Genomic DNA, 14,658 nt, shown 5'->3' with positions numbered 1-14,658 from the left:
TACCTCTTGAATTATATGGCTAATATTAGCCCAGCCGTGGACAGTGGAAAACAGGTAGACGCTGCCTATTTCGATATCAAAAAAGCGTTTGACCTGGTCGATAATGACGTGCTTTTGCAGAAGTTTGCATATATAGGATTCACTCCACACTTATTAAACTTTATGGCCAGTTTTATGGAAGATCGAACGCAATACGTGGAATACGCTGGGTGTAGGTCAGAGGCCTACTTTACGAGATCAGGCGTGACACAAGGCAGCAATTTGGGACCGTTGGAATTTCTGATAATGCTGAATGACCTACCGAAAGTTGTCAAGAATGCAAAGTGCTTGCTCTTCGCTGATGATCTCAAACTGTACATGCCTATAGAGAGTATAGATGACTGCATTCGGCTGCAGGAAGACATTGACCGAGTGGTTAATTGGAGCATGAGAAATAGGTTGGAGTTTAATTTGGCAAAATGCAAAGTGATATCTTTTTCAAGGAGACGGTTAATCACTCGGTACAATTATACCATTAGTGGGCTAACGTTGGCTCAAGTCTCAGAGCTCAAGGATTTGGGAGTTTATTTTGATACGAATCTTGGTTTCGCGCGACATGTAGAGATGGTATGCAATAAGGCCTACAGAAATCTGGGGTTCGTATTAAGAACAGCTTGTGGCTTTGAGAACATCGGTGCGATCAAAATCTTATACAACGTGCCAGTGAGTAGTCACTTGGAGTGCAACGCAATGGTGTGGGCCCCATATGAGGCTAAATACAGTCTCATGTTAGAGCGAGTACAAAATAAATTCACTCGCTACCTCTACAAGAGATTGTATGGAGTGTATCCCTTGTATCCGCTTATGTACCCGGCCCTGTTTGTTCTGGGTATGGTGGGATACGACCAGCTAGGCCTCAGAAGAGAGCTAGCTGTGTCAGTTTATTTATTTAAGATTCTTACGGGTAGGGTGCATAATCCGGATATAATGGAGAGGCTGGGTATGGCTGGGCTGGGCTGGGAGGACAAATGCCTCATAGCCTAGCGGTCTTTGTATGTGGCCGCTGTGGTGAGGGGTACTGGGTTCGATTCCCGGTTCGGGGATAAGTTTTCAATTTATCCTCGGCCTTTGGTAGGGTTGTACGGTACCGGGCGAGTGCTTAAACCGTACATGGTGGGCACGGTTGAATTTCTATAGTATGCAGAGGGCATGGAACTATAGAAAGGAAACTGTGTAGGTTTAGAACCGTAGCAATACGTTCTAGGCCGAGGATGGTAATTACAGTGGTCAGTAATTCAACATTCCTTTTTTTTAAGGGCCTCATAGCCTAGCGGTCTTTGTATGTGGCCGCTGTGGTGAGGGGTACTGGGTTCGATTCCCGGTTCGAGGATAAGTTTTCAATTTATCCTCGGCCTTTGGTAGGGTTGTACGGTACCGGGCGAGTGCTTAAACCGTACATGGTGGGCACGGTTGAATTTCTATAGTATGCAGAGGGCATGGAGCTATAGAAAGGAAACTGTGTAGGTTTAGAACGTAGCAATACGTTCTAGGCCGAGAGTGGTAATTACAAGTGGTCCAGTAATTCAACATTCTTTTTCAAGGTTGGGGGCTCGACCTCGAGTAGCCCGGAACCGCAGGTCATGATTAGCTCTCTATGTCGGATATAAGCCCGGGTCCCTTGGGTAGGGCTGGGAGGACGGGTATCAAATAGAAACCTGAGACTTACTTCTAAACTTTTGGATGTACCGCGCGCACATTCCAACTTGATTAGCAAAGCGCCACTCACGCGGGCAATACGGATAGTGAACAGAGTTGCTATTGAGGTGGACCCATTTGTTTGTACACTGGCTGAGTTCACAAGAGTAACGCTAGCTATATTGTTAGTTATGGATAGATAGATTTAGGTATATAAGTTTAATTTTTTAATGTTTTTATCTAGAATAGTTGGTGTGGGATTTTTGAATACTATCGTATTAGTTATTACTGTTAAGATAGAAAAATGTAGTGATAAATAAATAAATAAATAAATATTATCTATATATATTTAATTCCTATATATTTAAAAGTGCGAATCCAGACCGCTAGTATATATTCAATATTATTAAATGATTCCATACATCAAAGCCTAACCGAAGATTCGTATTGATCGGATTTAGTCTATGCGTGCAAATTAAAATGTTATATTACAGGCTGGCCGGTTACTCATTCACCTGGGTGACAGCGATATTGAATATGATACTAACTTCCGGTTATACCTAACTACAAAACTGGCAAACCCCCACTACTTGCCTGAGATCTGTATTCAGGTGACACTGGTCAACTTTACAGTTACGTTATCGGGTCTCGAAGAACAACTTTTAGCGTGAGTCATCAACTTTAACAAACAATTTAAAGTGGGTTTAAACATCTATGAATTGTTAGTTATATGGCATTTAATTTATTAGTTTTTATTTTTATTATTACTTGGCGGTCGCGTGGCAACGTCTTCACCGCTTTAAAATATTACTAATAACATCATAATTGTTCACTGAAAATTGGTAGACTCTTTAAATATTATCGCTCTATTAATGGTAGTGTGGCAACATAAACATTACACACATATGTAATATGTGGCTACGCGCTCAGAATTAACTTAGTGAATCGCAATTGTAAATTGTAAGCAACCAGTAATATTTTATATAGATTTGATATCCTTGGTCTGCAAATAATAATTATTTATATTAGTTGTTATATGGTTGTTTTTATTGAAATAAATAATATAACTTGTTCGAAAGGATTCTTTTCATATTAGTAACTTTATCTTAATTATTATCGTATTAAATTTAGTATTAGAGTATATTCTTTATATTCCCATTTAAAACATTTTTTTGTTTTCCTGTTGTATTTTTATTAGAAATTGAAGTTATTGTAAGTTAGTTTGTGTATTAACTATTCTTGTTAAGACAAAATAAAAAAATTATAAAATATTTTGTGGGCTTTTGTGACCCTCATCTTTTCTCTCGGACACCGCAGTTCACTAGCTAACGCAACATAGCAGACACAGAACCTTACTTGTATATATAATATTATTCTAGATATGTATGTATAAAGCTTTGTGTGTATACAGGGATGTTGTACGTTTGGAACGCCCGGACTTAGAGGTTCTACGTACCGAATTAATAGTTCGGATCAATGCAGACAAAGCGACATTGTTAGAGATCGAAGATAAGATACTACGGCTGTTGTACGCATCTTCAGGAAACATCCTTGATGATGAAGAACTTATAGAGACCCTCAACGAAAGTAAGGTAAAATATATTTTTATGAAAAAAAATATTTCATTGTCAAGCTAACATAAAATTTCATATTTTGTTTCAAGATGACATCACTGTCACTTTTTTACTATGACTGAAAAAAAAAGTAAAAGTATCTTCGAGAAGTTTTGTAAGTTTGAAATGTATGTGTAGACGTAAAACGAGCTACGACTCAAGAGCTATGATTATGTCTGTGGTTATTGTTAAGTAGATCTTAGCTACAATTTATGATGTGTATAGATCTACTTAACAATAAATAAAAAATATTAGAATATATTTTTGACCTAACAACTGGTATTAGTGGCCTACTCTGAAGACGGAGCTTACAGTCTGTGAGAAAATTTAGTCTTAACTTGGTTTAACTATAATTTATAGGAAACATCTGAAATAATTAATGCGCGTTTGGTGGAAACAGAAGCTACTGAAGTGAGCATATCCGCAGCGCGCGAGAAGTATCGTACTGTGGCAACCCGGGGCGCTGTACTGTATTTTGCGGTAGCACAACTGGCCGAAATCGACCCAATGTACCAGTTCTCATTAAAATATTTCACTCAGGTACATTTAGGACTCATGATTTCTCTAGGTGTAGTGAACAACTCTAGGTATCATATTAGGCAAAGAATTAATGATTTAAAAATGTTACTATTTTAAAACCTCCTATCACGTATTAATAAATGTTAATTTTTATTTTTACTAACCGCTAACAATTCGATCTGTATTGCTTGTTCAAACAAAAAAACCTTTAATAAAAACGTAACGTAAACGTTTCCGTAGGTCTTTAACCTAGTGATAGAGAAGAGTGAAAAATCTGATATCCTCGAGAAGAGATTAGAAATTCTACACGATGAAATCACCCTTTCCGTCTATAGGAATGTTTCTCGAGGTCTTTTCGAAAGGCATAAGCTGGTATTCAGTTTTCTTTTGAATATGGCAATATACTTACACGCTGGAAAGGTTAGCTCTGAACAATGGAACTTTATATTGAGAGGACCAGCGGGTACTAAAGTTGTAAGTATAGCAAATGCATAATTTGTTAATTGTATACGTAATAAGAAAGGGGAAAATCGAGTTGTGTAAACAAAAACTGGACACAGTTTTTCAGTTCCTTTTTTTTATAGAAATAGGGGGCAAATGGGCTGGAGGCTCACCTGATGTACAGTGATACCGTCGCCCATTAACACTCTCGATGCCAGAGGGCTCGCGAGTGCATTGCCAGCCTTTTAAGAATTGGTGCACACTTTTCTTGAAGGACCCTAAGTCGAATTGGTCCTTAACCGTAATGGTTATATGAAATTGGTCATAAAATAATAGAAGCAATGTAGCCTATTTTTTAAATATATAAAATAATCAAATTTCAAATATTGTTTTTATAGGTGCCACCGAAGAAACCGCCTCTTGAAACATTATCAGACCAGCAGTGGTTGTCAGCAAGCCATTTGAATGAAATGGATCCAAGTTTTGCTGGTCTGCTAGAAGACTGTCTAAGGAAAATAGATATCACTCTTGGATCATTTAATGTGGTGCGTAAAGTAATACAAGAGTCATAAATATTGAAATATACCTATTACCAAAATATGTGCAGCGTTGGCCTGAGGTCGTAGGAACAAGCCAAAGCTGTGCACCAATGGACTTTATTTCTTAAACTGTGAAGGCTAACATCATGAGGAACCCGGCTAGCCTTAGACCCAAAACGTTAGTCAACGGGGCGTGTCAGGCACAGGAAGCTCATCATCTACTTGCCTGTTAGGTTGACGTGAAAGATACAGAAATCTTAAGTATAGACCCAAAAAGGTTGTAGTGCCACTGATTTCTTTATTTTATTTTTTACATTAAAATTTATTTTTTAAAATATTGGACACTTTTTAACGGGTAATCCAGGATATTCAATGTAAAAACTTTTTTGTTGTATTTAAAGGAAATTTATATAAATAAAAAAGACCTGACCCCAGCAAAGAAAGATTGGAATGCAATCCTAAGTCCATTTGAGAAACTGATGATTATCAAGAGCCTTAAAGAAGAGAAGTTAGTGTTCGCGATAGCTCAGTACGTTAGCACCTGTCTTGGCAACGTTTTTATTGAAAGTCCTACTGTTCAACTGGGTACATTGTAAGTTTTTAACGATTTGAATAGAAACAGATTCCGATGTTTATTTTGTTATTTATATTTTGTCGCAGCCAACTAGCCTTATTAGACGTTCAATTAACAGCCTAGCCTTTATATAACGTAACTAATCGATGCCGTTTTTCTAGCGGCCTGAAAGATATAGCGTTTGTAACAACTTTTAATAAACTGGCTGGCGAATGCTTAGGCCATTCTTAGGATAGAGTCTTTATTTGCCAGAAATAAAAAAGATGAAACATATGACGTAAAAATATTTTATTTCAACATTAAATTGCTTGAGTCAAATTCATATAATTATTGTCACTACACTCCTCCATTGTACTTGTTATTTTTCATGATACTATGCAACTAATGAAACGTCATCGTTCCAAGTCATTTCAAGGGTCAAGGGTTTTGACCATTTGAATGTAGCCTTACATAATTAGAATATTCCGATGAAATTGCAATAATTTTACCTAGGAGGGATGATACTGAATATTTTTTGTAGATATGCCGATACAGCTGCTCCTATACCCCTTGTGTTTGTACTAAGTACGGGTTCAGATCCATTTGCCGCATTTCTTAAGTTCGCTACTGAGATGGGAATGCGTGATCGACTGCATTCAATATCCTTAGGCCAAGGTCAGGGCCCTGTAGCAGAAAAGATGATTAACGCGGCGAAGCCCAAAGGAGATTGGATTTTCTTACAGGTGAGAATGTATTATAACTTTCATGCGCTTTGGCATGCCATGGCCGTCGTTTCTTAGTCCAGCCTCAGAATTTCCATATTTCGAGGCAGCTTCGAGATCCGCCAAGTGGTGGAGGTCGTCAGAGGACAAAAGTTCAATTTGGAAATTATAAACACAGAGAAATGTTTCTGCAATTTGTCGTATTTGAGATTTATTTATTTGATTTTAAATAAATATTATTAAATTAAATTATGTAGTGTGATTAGTCAGTGTAATCAATATATTAAGTATTATAAGAAGTAACTAATCATTTACTTTATATAATTTATTTATATATTTTCCAAAACCTAAAGTTTCATTGAAAACATAACATAAAATTATTTGAGTTCTTTACTTTAGATATTTTTTATATATGTAGCTTTCTACAAGCAAGACTTAAATTATTTATACTAAATTTCATATATATATTTATAACAATCTTTGGGATATTACGAATTAATTCGTAAGCAAATTATCTAATTAGATCAACGCGATAAACAGATAATTTTTTTCCCAGAATTGCCACTTAGCAGCCTCTTGGATGCTCAATTTAGAAATTATTGTGGCTCAAATGAGCGGAGAATCAAGCGGGCTACATCCAGACTTTAGGCTTTACTTAAGCTCCATGCCCACCCCTAAGTTTCCTGTCTCAGTCCTCCAAAACTCTGTAAAAGTTACTAATGAACCACCTAAAGGTTTGAAGGCAAACGTCAAACGGGCAATGATTGAAATGGATGAGGATTTCTTCGAAAACCACAGTAAGATTTTCTTCGCTTGCTATGTGTATCGTGAAATATAAAATATTTTTATTATATACAAAAAATTTTTTTTTGTTTTATGATTTGAAAACCATTTGACACCACTTACTAACTTTATTGTTCTCGTATTCACAGTTCAGCCATAAGGTTAAATGCTAATGAAATAATCTCAAATATAATGAAACGTGTTATTATCCAATAATAATTCTTAATAATAAACTGACTCGTACACGTACTTATTACGCTTAAACCTAAATATTTATCAATCTATCTAACATTTTATAAACAGTTCTAGGCCAAGACTGGCGCACAATGCTCTTTGGCATATGTATGTTTCATGCAATTATACAAGAGAGAAAGAAATTTGGACCTCTCGGGTGGAATATTACGTATGAATTTAACAATAGCGATCGCGAATGCGCCATGCTTAATTTGCAGATGTTCTGCGAAGACGGTCACATTCCGTGGGATGCCTTGGAGTATATTACGAGTGAGAATAAAATAGATGCTAATATACATTTTAAGTGTGTTTGTTCGTTTACATTCCATTCGTAATAAATCAACTGTTTAACATAATTTTTACGAAATAAAATATGTTCGTTTTTCGTCGCTTCACATGTTACTAAAGAATGGCATTTATTTCAGGCCAAATAACATATGGAGGTCGTGTGACAGACATGTGGGATCAGCGTTGTCTGACAACAATTTTGACACTATTCTTTTCCGCCCCGACTTTAGAAGAGGGGTACATATACTCTTCCTCTGGCACCTATTTCTGTCCCAGGGTTGAAAAATTAGAACAAGTTCGAGAGTATATAGAAACGCTACCCGGTATTGAAAACCCCGAAATATTTGGAATGCACGACAACGCTAATATTGCGTTTGAGGTATTTTTTAATTATAGTAATTAAAAGTTTAAAAAGGTTTGTAGAAAAATTAGCCCGAAATCTCGATTATTATTATTAATTAATATGGACAATACCAAACCTATACTTTTGTAAGCTGGATTTTGATTCATTATTGTAACTAAGATATATACCGTTTTTATTTCAATAATAATAATTTACTAATTTACCGGTTATCGCTCTCATCTGAAATACCTCCCTTGAAGCTTTCTTACTATGCCACATTTTCAGAATAAAGAAACGACTACGCTGGTACAGACTATAGTAGATGTACAGCCCCGAGCTGGTGGTGGGGGAGGTGGGGAAACCCCAGATCAAATAGTTTGGAGAATTTGTGAGAACACTCGAGCAGTTGTTCCAACCAAAATTGATAGAACTCTCATACATTCAGATCTAATGGTGCCAGACGACATGGGCCAGTTGCACTCTTTAACCATTGTACTTTTGCATGAAACGGATAGATTCAATAAGCTTTTATCCTTAATACACGCATCTTTAAATGAACTTCAAAAAGCTATAAAGGTTGGTCCTTAAACATATTTGGGAGATAATAAACAGCTCAATATATATTGTAATAATATCAATTGGTCTCTTCGGCAACCAGAGGACACACATTTTATTTCCTTACCTGATATCTAATATTACAAAATAGGATCTGTTTTTTACATAGTTACATTGTGACCAAGCCTTATGCTATCTTTTTTTTAAAGTATAATATGTCACCAGGGTGTAGTAGTCATGTCGGAAGCTTACGAAGAAGTATTTAGCTCCTTCCTCAACAATAAAGTGCCGGGAATGTGGCACAAATCTGGCTATAATTCGCTCAAGTCACTGGGAAGCTGGATACATGATCTCACCTTAAGAGTTGACTTTATTGAGGTGGGTAATTTCGTTGTAGTGTAGTGAGTTAAATAACTTGGAACAACTTTGAAACGAATAAGCAGTCTCTCACTCGTACAAGGACACAGCCAGAGGAGGACAGTCAGAAGAGGTGGTGGGGATCATGTCTATACCCTGGACCAGGGCAGTGTCTTACATGATCAACATTTCTTAAATGATTGTTACAAAAAAGCATTTATTTGTTAATATCTAGATTTTAATCTGCAAATCGGCAATTTGACTACTGAACTTGTTATTATTACAAACGTATATACTTATATATAAATGTCATGCCCTTTTTTAAAGGTATATGTGATAAAAGAAACTTCATACAATTCTTCTCGTTTCAGAAATGGTTAATTGATGGCGCCCAAGTAAGCAGCTGGGTGTCAGGTCTGTTTTTCCCGCAAGGTCTCTTAACGGGCGCTTTGCAGGCGTACGCTAGGCGATACAGAGTGCCAATCGATGCACTTATGTTTGACTTTGAGCCTATTCCCTTTTTTCTATCGCAGGAAGACGTGTATAAATTTAACAAAAGAAAGAACAAGGTAAAAGTGGTGTTCTCTCACCGTGTGATTAATTTTATTTGTATAAAATTATATTAGTTGTAAGCAGCGCTCTAAATGTTAAATAGAAGTGTATTTCCTCAAAAGAACATTTTTAAAAGCTTTCCCACTTATTACGGTAAACAAGTTAAATGTTTGTATTAATGGTAATTTCGCTATAAGTTTGTTTGGACGCCATCTGTTCCTAAATTACGTATGCGATATGAGTTATAAAAAAATAGGTACTAAATGAAGATAATTTCTTCAGGAGGATGACGGTAGCAGCGTTTTTGGGGATCTGGAGCGACCTGAAGACGGGGTAAACATTCATGGTCTATTCATAGATGCAGGTCGCTGGGACACAAAGAAAAATTGCCTAACGGATGCCTTGCCGGGTGAGTAGAGTATATTGCTATATTTTACTTTTTGGTTAGGGCAAGTCAATGTTAGCCATGCAGATTTTTTATTACTTGTCGTGTTTCAACTGCCGACATTTCGCCATAATTTTACTATGTTGATGATACATGACGCATTAAAGTACGAAATAAGAAAAATAATTTTACTGTTATTCAATACATTTTATAGATTATATAAAGGAACATAATGATCGATCAGTGGTAGGAGCACTGACCGATCATTACGTTGGCTTTTGATTTGTTTATAGTACAAAGAAGCAGGACATTCGAATAATTTCTAGTCTTGGTCCAGAAAATTAAAATAACAATACATCTTATTACACCAGCACAAATGAATCCGTCTCTCCCCGTGGTGCGATTCAAGCCAGTACTTTCTCTTCCGAAACCGGACCCGCGCTACGAAGCACCGCTATATAAGACTTCGGAAAGGGCCGGCACTCTGTCAACTACAGGGCACAGTACAAACTTCGTTCTGCCTGTTCTACTTCCCGCTGATATGCCTTCTGAATTCTGGATTATTCGCGGCACTGCCCTTTTAACGCAAATTACAGACTAGATCAAGTAGATGTACAAGAATCTCAATGCATCGTATGATGTTGTTTTTATATAATAATGGTAATGGTTGCCAAAAATTTTCAATAATTATGCTTTAAAGTTTAATCTAGATGTATTATTTAGTATTGATAAATTAAAATATTTAAAAAATGCATTTTATTACAATTTTTTAGGCAATATCTGAATTTATCACCTTTTTATACTAAAATTTTTAATTCGATTCAAGATTTGATAATTTCAGTGTTGCAACGTTATGAAAAGTAATAAATAGTGACGTTGCGAAATTATTCGATACGGAAATGGAATATTACCGAATCGATTCCTCTGGTTTATAGTAGTATATCTAAACAAATACTACTTTTATAGAAACTAAGTATATCAGGAAAATAATATTTCTAAACGGATAATTTAGTTATGACGATTAATTTTATTAAGTTCATAACTTTTTCAGTAATAAAAAACAAAAATATTAACTTTTTATAAAATAAAGCAGCGATTACTAATTAATAAATAATTATTGTGAATAATCATGTATTAAGTCTTTAATTGGCACACCAATATTAAATAAACATAAATCGCGATTGCTTATCAATTTTTGTGTACATCACTACACTATTTAAATATTTATTTATTTAGAATAGCGAAATCTAATATGAATACACGTATTATTATATAATAAATATATTTACAACAATATATCAACTACATCACCTAATAGATAAAAATATATCTAATAACTAACCTTAAAATTTAATTATTAAAAAATATTATTAAAAGGAGTCCCTTTAGGCAAGGTTCCGAAGATACTAGCAGCGTTCCCCCTTTGAATAGCCAGACTAATTCTTTGTGCGAGGTAGCTGCCAGCTCTTCGTTCTCCTGTGATGTCGACTAACCTTTTTGATAATTCCCTAAAAAGCTTTAATGCGCTAGGACCCCACGGACCAAGGGTCTCGACACCTAATGGGACAAAATCATATTCAGAGCCTAGACCCCTGTATTTACAGACTTTAGCTTTTTCAGCCGCATCACAAGCCGCACCAGCTCTCTTGTTAGTTCCATGAAGATTGGAAGGGGCCAGTGTGCCTGAACAGGTGGCATCCCATACCAAAACCCGACCCATCTTCCATGGAATCAAAATCATACCGTCCGGTCTCTTGCCATCGTCTCTAGCAATTCCAGTCGGCTCAAGTAGATTTGGCACGTTGACGGTGGCAAGGGACCGATGTAAGATATTATATTATACACTATTATATGTGGTATCATTATTTTACAAAACAGTAGCTAATGTCAAATGAGGAATCGAAATATAAGTCGTGGTATAGATTTTGCTGTCTGCAATAAATTTTTATCTTAGATTACTCAAAAACAATACTTAAATAGTTTTACCAAGAAAACAAACAAATACTTCGCAGTACAGAAGTAAAAAACTTCGCTTGTATAGATAGAATGAAATCTCATAACTTGTAAGAGGAATTTCAGCACTAAAATATTGTATTATAAATAATTACCAAACAATTTCAATTATTTAAAGGATCGCTACACCCGATAATTGTTTATCAGTGAAATAGATGTTACATTTTTATCTCCATTTCATCACTCAAATAAGATAAAAAATAAATTGCGTCATACCCATTATACCTTCAGGATGACCTATCACGGCATGTTAAGTCTATATTAATAACTTACATGTCATGGTTTTAGATCATAGAGTAATGAAAGTTCTATAGATACCAATGAAAATTGACAATTGGCATACCAAGACTTGACACTTGAAACGCGCAAAACTTTATCGAACAATGTCAAACAACTCAATGTAATGAAAAGGTCATATTAAACAAGATACATCGTTGCTAACTGTACGTCTTTTTACGTAGATCTACGTATTTTAGGCCTTTCCTGAAAGAAAACCTACGAACTTGTCACAGAATCTACGTAGTTTTAATCAAATTTTTATCAAATAAAAGACACAGATCGGGAATGGAGAACTTTAAGAGATGCAAATCTTCCATTTCAAGAGAATCAGCTAATCAAAGCAGTTAAGTTACGCGTCATATCGCCAAAATTAAAAAAGGAGATGCAACTCAGCAGTTTTCCCGCCTGTCCTAATTTACACAAAAGCTATTAACATTACCACATAGTGCAAATGTTGAAAAACTTTTTTCTTCAATAAATTTGATGAAAACTAACTCATAATCAGACAGTTTGTTGAACCCCTCACAAGGTTACTGTTTATAAAAAGTGGTCTGAAGAGTATCCATGAGCCGACGCAAGATAATATTAAACTTTTTAATAAAAACATATATTAATTTAATTTAGAAGAAAATAATGAAAAATAATACTCGTTTTATTCAGTTTTACCTACCCTATCCTCTTTCATTTCACTCAACAAGATGTACGTAGGTACGAACTTTTCCTAAATCTACGTAATTTTCAAAATCCGTGTTGGGAACACTGGCAAGATAGGTAACGGGTATTAGCTATTTATAACTTAAACCATATAAAGTAGGTACTTGAATGTTTATATTCAAATTTAATAGCATTCGCTACCAATGTTTAGGAAACATTACTATGCGTTAATTTATATGTTTTATAAAACTGTCATAATAACAATCGCGAATTGCTGAAACCTTAAAATAAAACACATTACACCAATAAAAGTTAATACAAATAAAATCTTATCTTATTAAATATGTACTGGTGGTTCTTTTCCAGGAAGCTTATTAAGAAATTTAGAATCTATTATGTAGTTATAAAATCGTTCGATGTCAACTGATATTTATCTTAATTAATTTAAGATAAAGATATCAAAAGCATACTTTGATTTGGTTATACTTTATAAGTGTTACTAGTAACACTTATAAAGGTCGCAGAGCTACACTTATATAATGTACTGAATTTGGCTAATAAGCAGTTTGTATGTATATATTTCGGAGATTTCAAATCGCAGGCTTTGCATTGAATAGTACACAATGAAATAAAGCATCATAATAAATAGTACAGGGTCATCATGGGCTCAGTAACTTCAGGATTTATGAAATAACTGCTCCCTTTTTTTATTTTCGCAAACTATCAGTGAAACAGAAAATACACTTTAGATATCAAGACAATCATTAATGTTCATTCGCCAAATGGATAATATCAATTTGCAATTTGCATAAACATTAATCGCAATAGCTGAGCACTTAGTACTAAGGTAACCCTTAATTGAATTTAATGTTATTCTTAGGTATACAGCTAAAACTACTTAAATGATTGTTAGTTTAATTCCCTATTTCAGTTTCCAAGAAGGTAAACATATAATACATTATAGAAATATAGAACTTACCTTAATGTTTGTTTTATGTAATAAATTGCATAAAAATTTTGTTTGTAAATATTCATTTTAAAGCTATTTTTATAATGTTTTTACTGAATATATATTGACATACCTATGTTAATTTGGTGCTGATTTGCAATACCTTAGAGAGAGCTGGGTTGCATCCTGGACCAGAATGTTCACTACATACAAGACATTTTTCTGCCAGTAGTACATTCCAACAAGACTCATATTATATTTATTATAACTATCAGCATTTCATCCAACATAAGAGATGTTGGGTAAATATAAAAATAATAACAGTGAGGCAATATTTTCATAAAATCATTCTTTGCATATAATACGCATACATTTCATAGTTTTTGTGTCCATTATTGACTTGGATATTTATATATACTACAAATACTTTAAATAACAATATTATTATGTATTTTATGATGGAGCTCACATTAATAGTCATTATAGTTCTATACACTACATTATCGTTTTTATAAAAGTTATACTATAAATGGTGGCCGTTAAGGAAGTGAAAAGCGCTGGCGAATGTTTACTAATTTACATATTTATTTGTGATGAAATATTTAACATAAAAATTTCTCAAATAGTTAATACAGTTTTTTTAAAATTGCTTAATTCTTGAATCTTGAATGAATATTTTACAATTATTATTGGCTATATCAATGCAAATGGAGAATCGTTTAGGTCGGATCACCTAATACTCGTACATTACAAAATCTACTAAAATAGTTAAGTTAAAAAATCAACATAGATACAGTGTACAAGAGCGACAACACGGAACACCAAGGTTAAAATTACGACGATACAACGTGTGGGTAAACGTATACAATACACTCGAGTGAATGTTATACCCGATTCACCCGTAATCGAGTTTGAAGTGAATGAATATCACAGAACGTCTGTTAATTTCATTTATATTACAATTAATTGGTGTACCATCTCATAGACAAATTAATAAAGATGTTTTTATTTGCGATAGATTAATTATTAATTATATTGCGTGGTTCTTGTTGAAGTAAAACTTTAGAATCGTTGTGATTTTTAATTGTAAACTTAATTTGCTTATGTTCTAATTTCTTGTATTTTTTAGGCATACACATAGTTTAAAATACAAATATAAATAAATTTAAAACCATGCAACGGACAAAGCGACAGTAAAGAGATAA

The 14,658-nt window shown here is 34.5% G+C and overlaps 1 protein-coding gene across 1 annotated transcript in view; it reads left to right on the top strand.

The window, feature by feature from the left end:
- LOC110995312 (dynein axonemal heavy chain 6) overlaps positions 1 to 10,203 on the top strand; it is a 53,346-nt gene extending 43,143 nt beyond the window's left edge. Inside the window, 15 exon segments of the mRNA XM_022262407.2 lie at positions 2,169 to 2,341; positions 3,086 to 3,266; positions 3,648 to 3,827; positions 4,047 to 4,280; positions 4,646 to 4,792; positions 5,188 to 5,378; positions 5,881 to 6,082; positions 6,618 to 6,858; positions 7,148 to 7,348; positions 7,504 to 7,745; positions 7,995 to 8,285; positions 8,490 to 8,642; positions 8,993 to 9,190; positions 9,459 to 9,582; positions 9,930 to 10,203. Of these exon segments, the coding sequence (XP_022118099.2) occupies positions 2,169 to 2,341; positions 3,086 to 3,266; positions 3,648 to 3,827; positions 4,047 to 4,280; positions 4,646 to 4,792; positions 5,188 to 5,378; positions 5,881 to 6,082; positions 6,618 to 6,858; positions 7,148 to 7,348; positions 7,504 to 7,745; positions 7,995 to 8,285; positions 8,490 to 8,642; positions 8,993 to 9,190; positions 9,459 to 9,582; positions 9,930 to 10,159 (2,988 nt within the window). The 3' untranslated portion in view covers positions 10,160 to 10,203.
- Positions 10,204 to 14,658: the final 4,455 nt, after the last annotated feature.

Source organism: Pieris rapae, chromosome Z (assembly GCF_905147795.1).
Source record: "Pieris rapae chromosome Z, ilPieRapa1.1, whole genome shotgun sequence".
In the NCBI taxonomy this organism is placed as follows: domain Eukaryota; kingdom Metazoa; phylum Arthropoda; class Insecta; order Lepidoptera; family Pieridae; genus Pieris; species Pieris rapae.
Note: the sequence above shows the minus strand (reverse complement) of the source record. Positions and strands in the feature narration are given on the sequence as shown.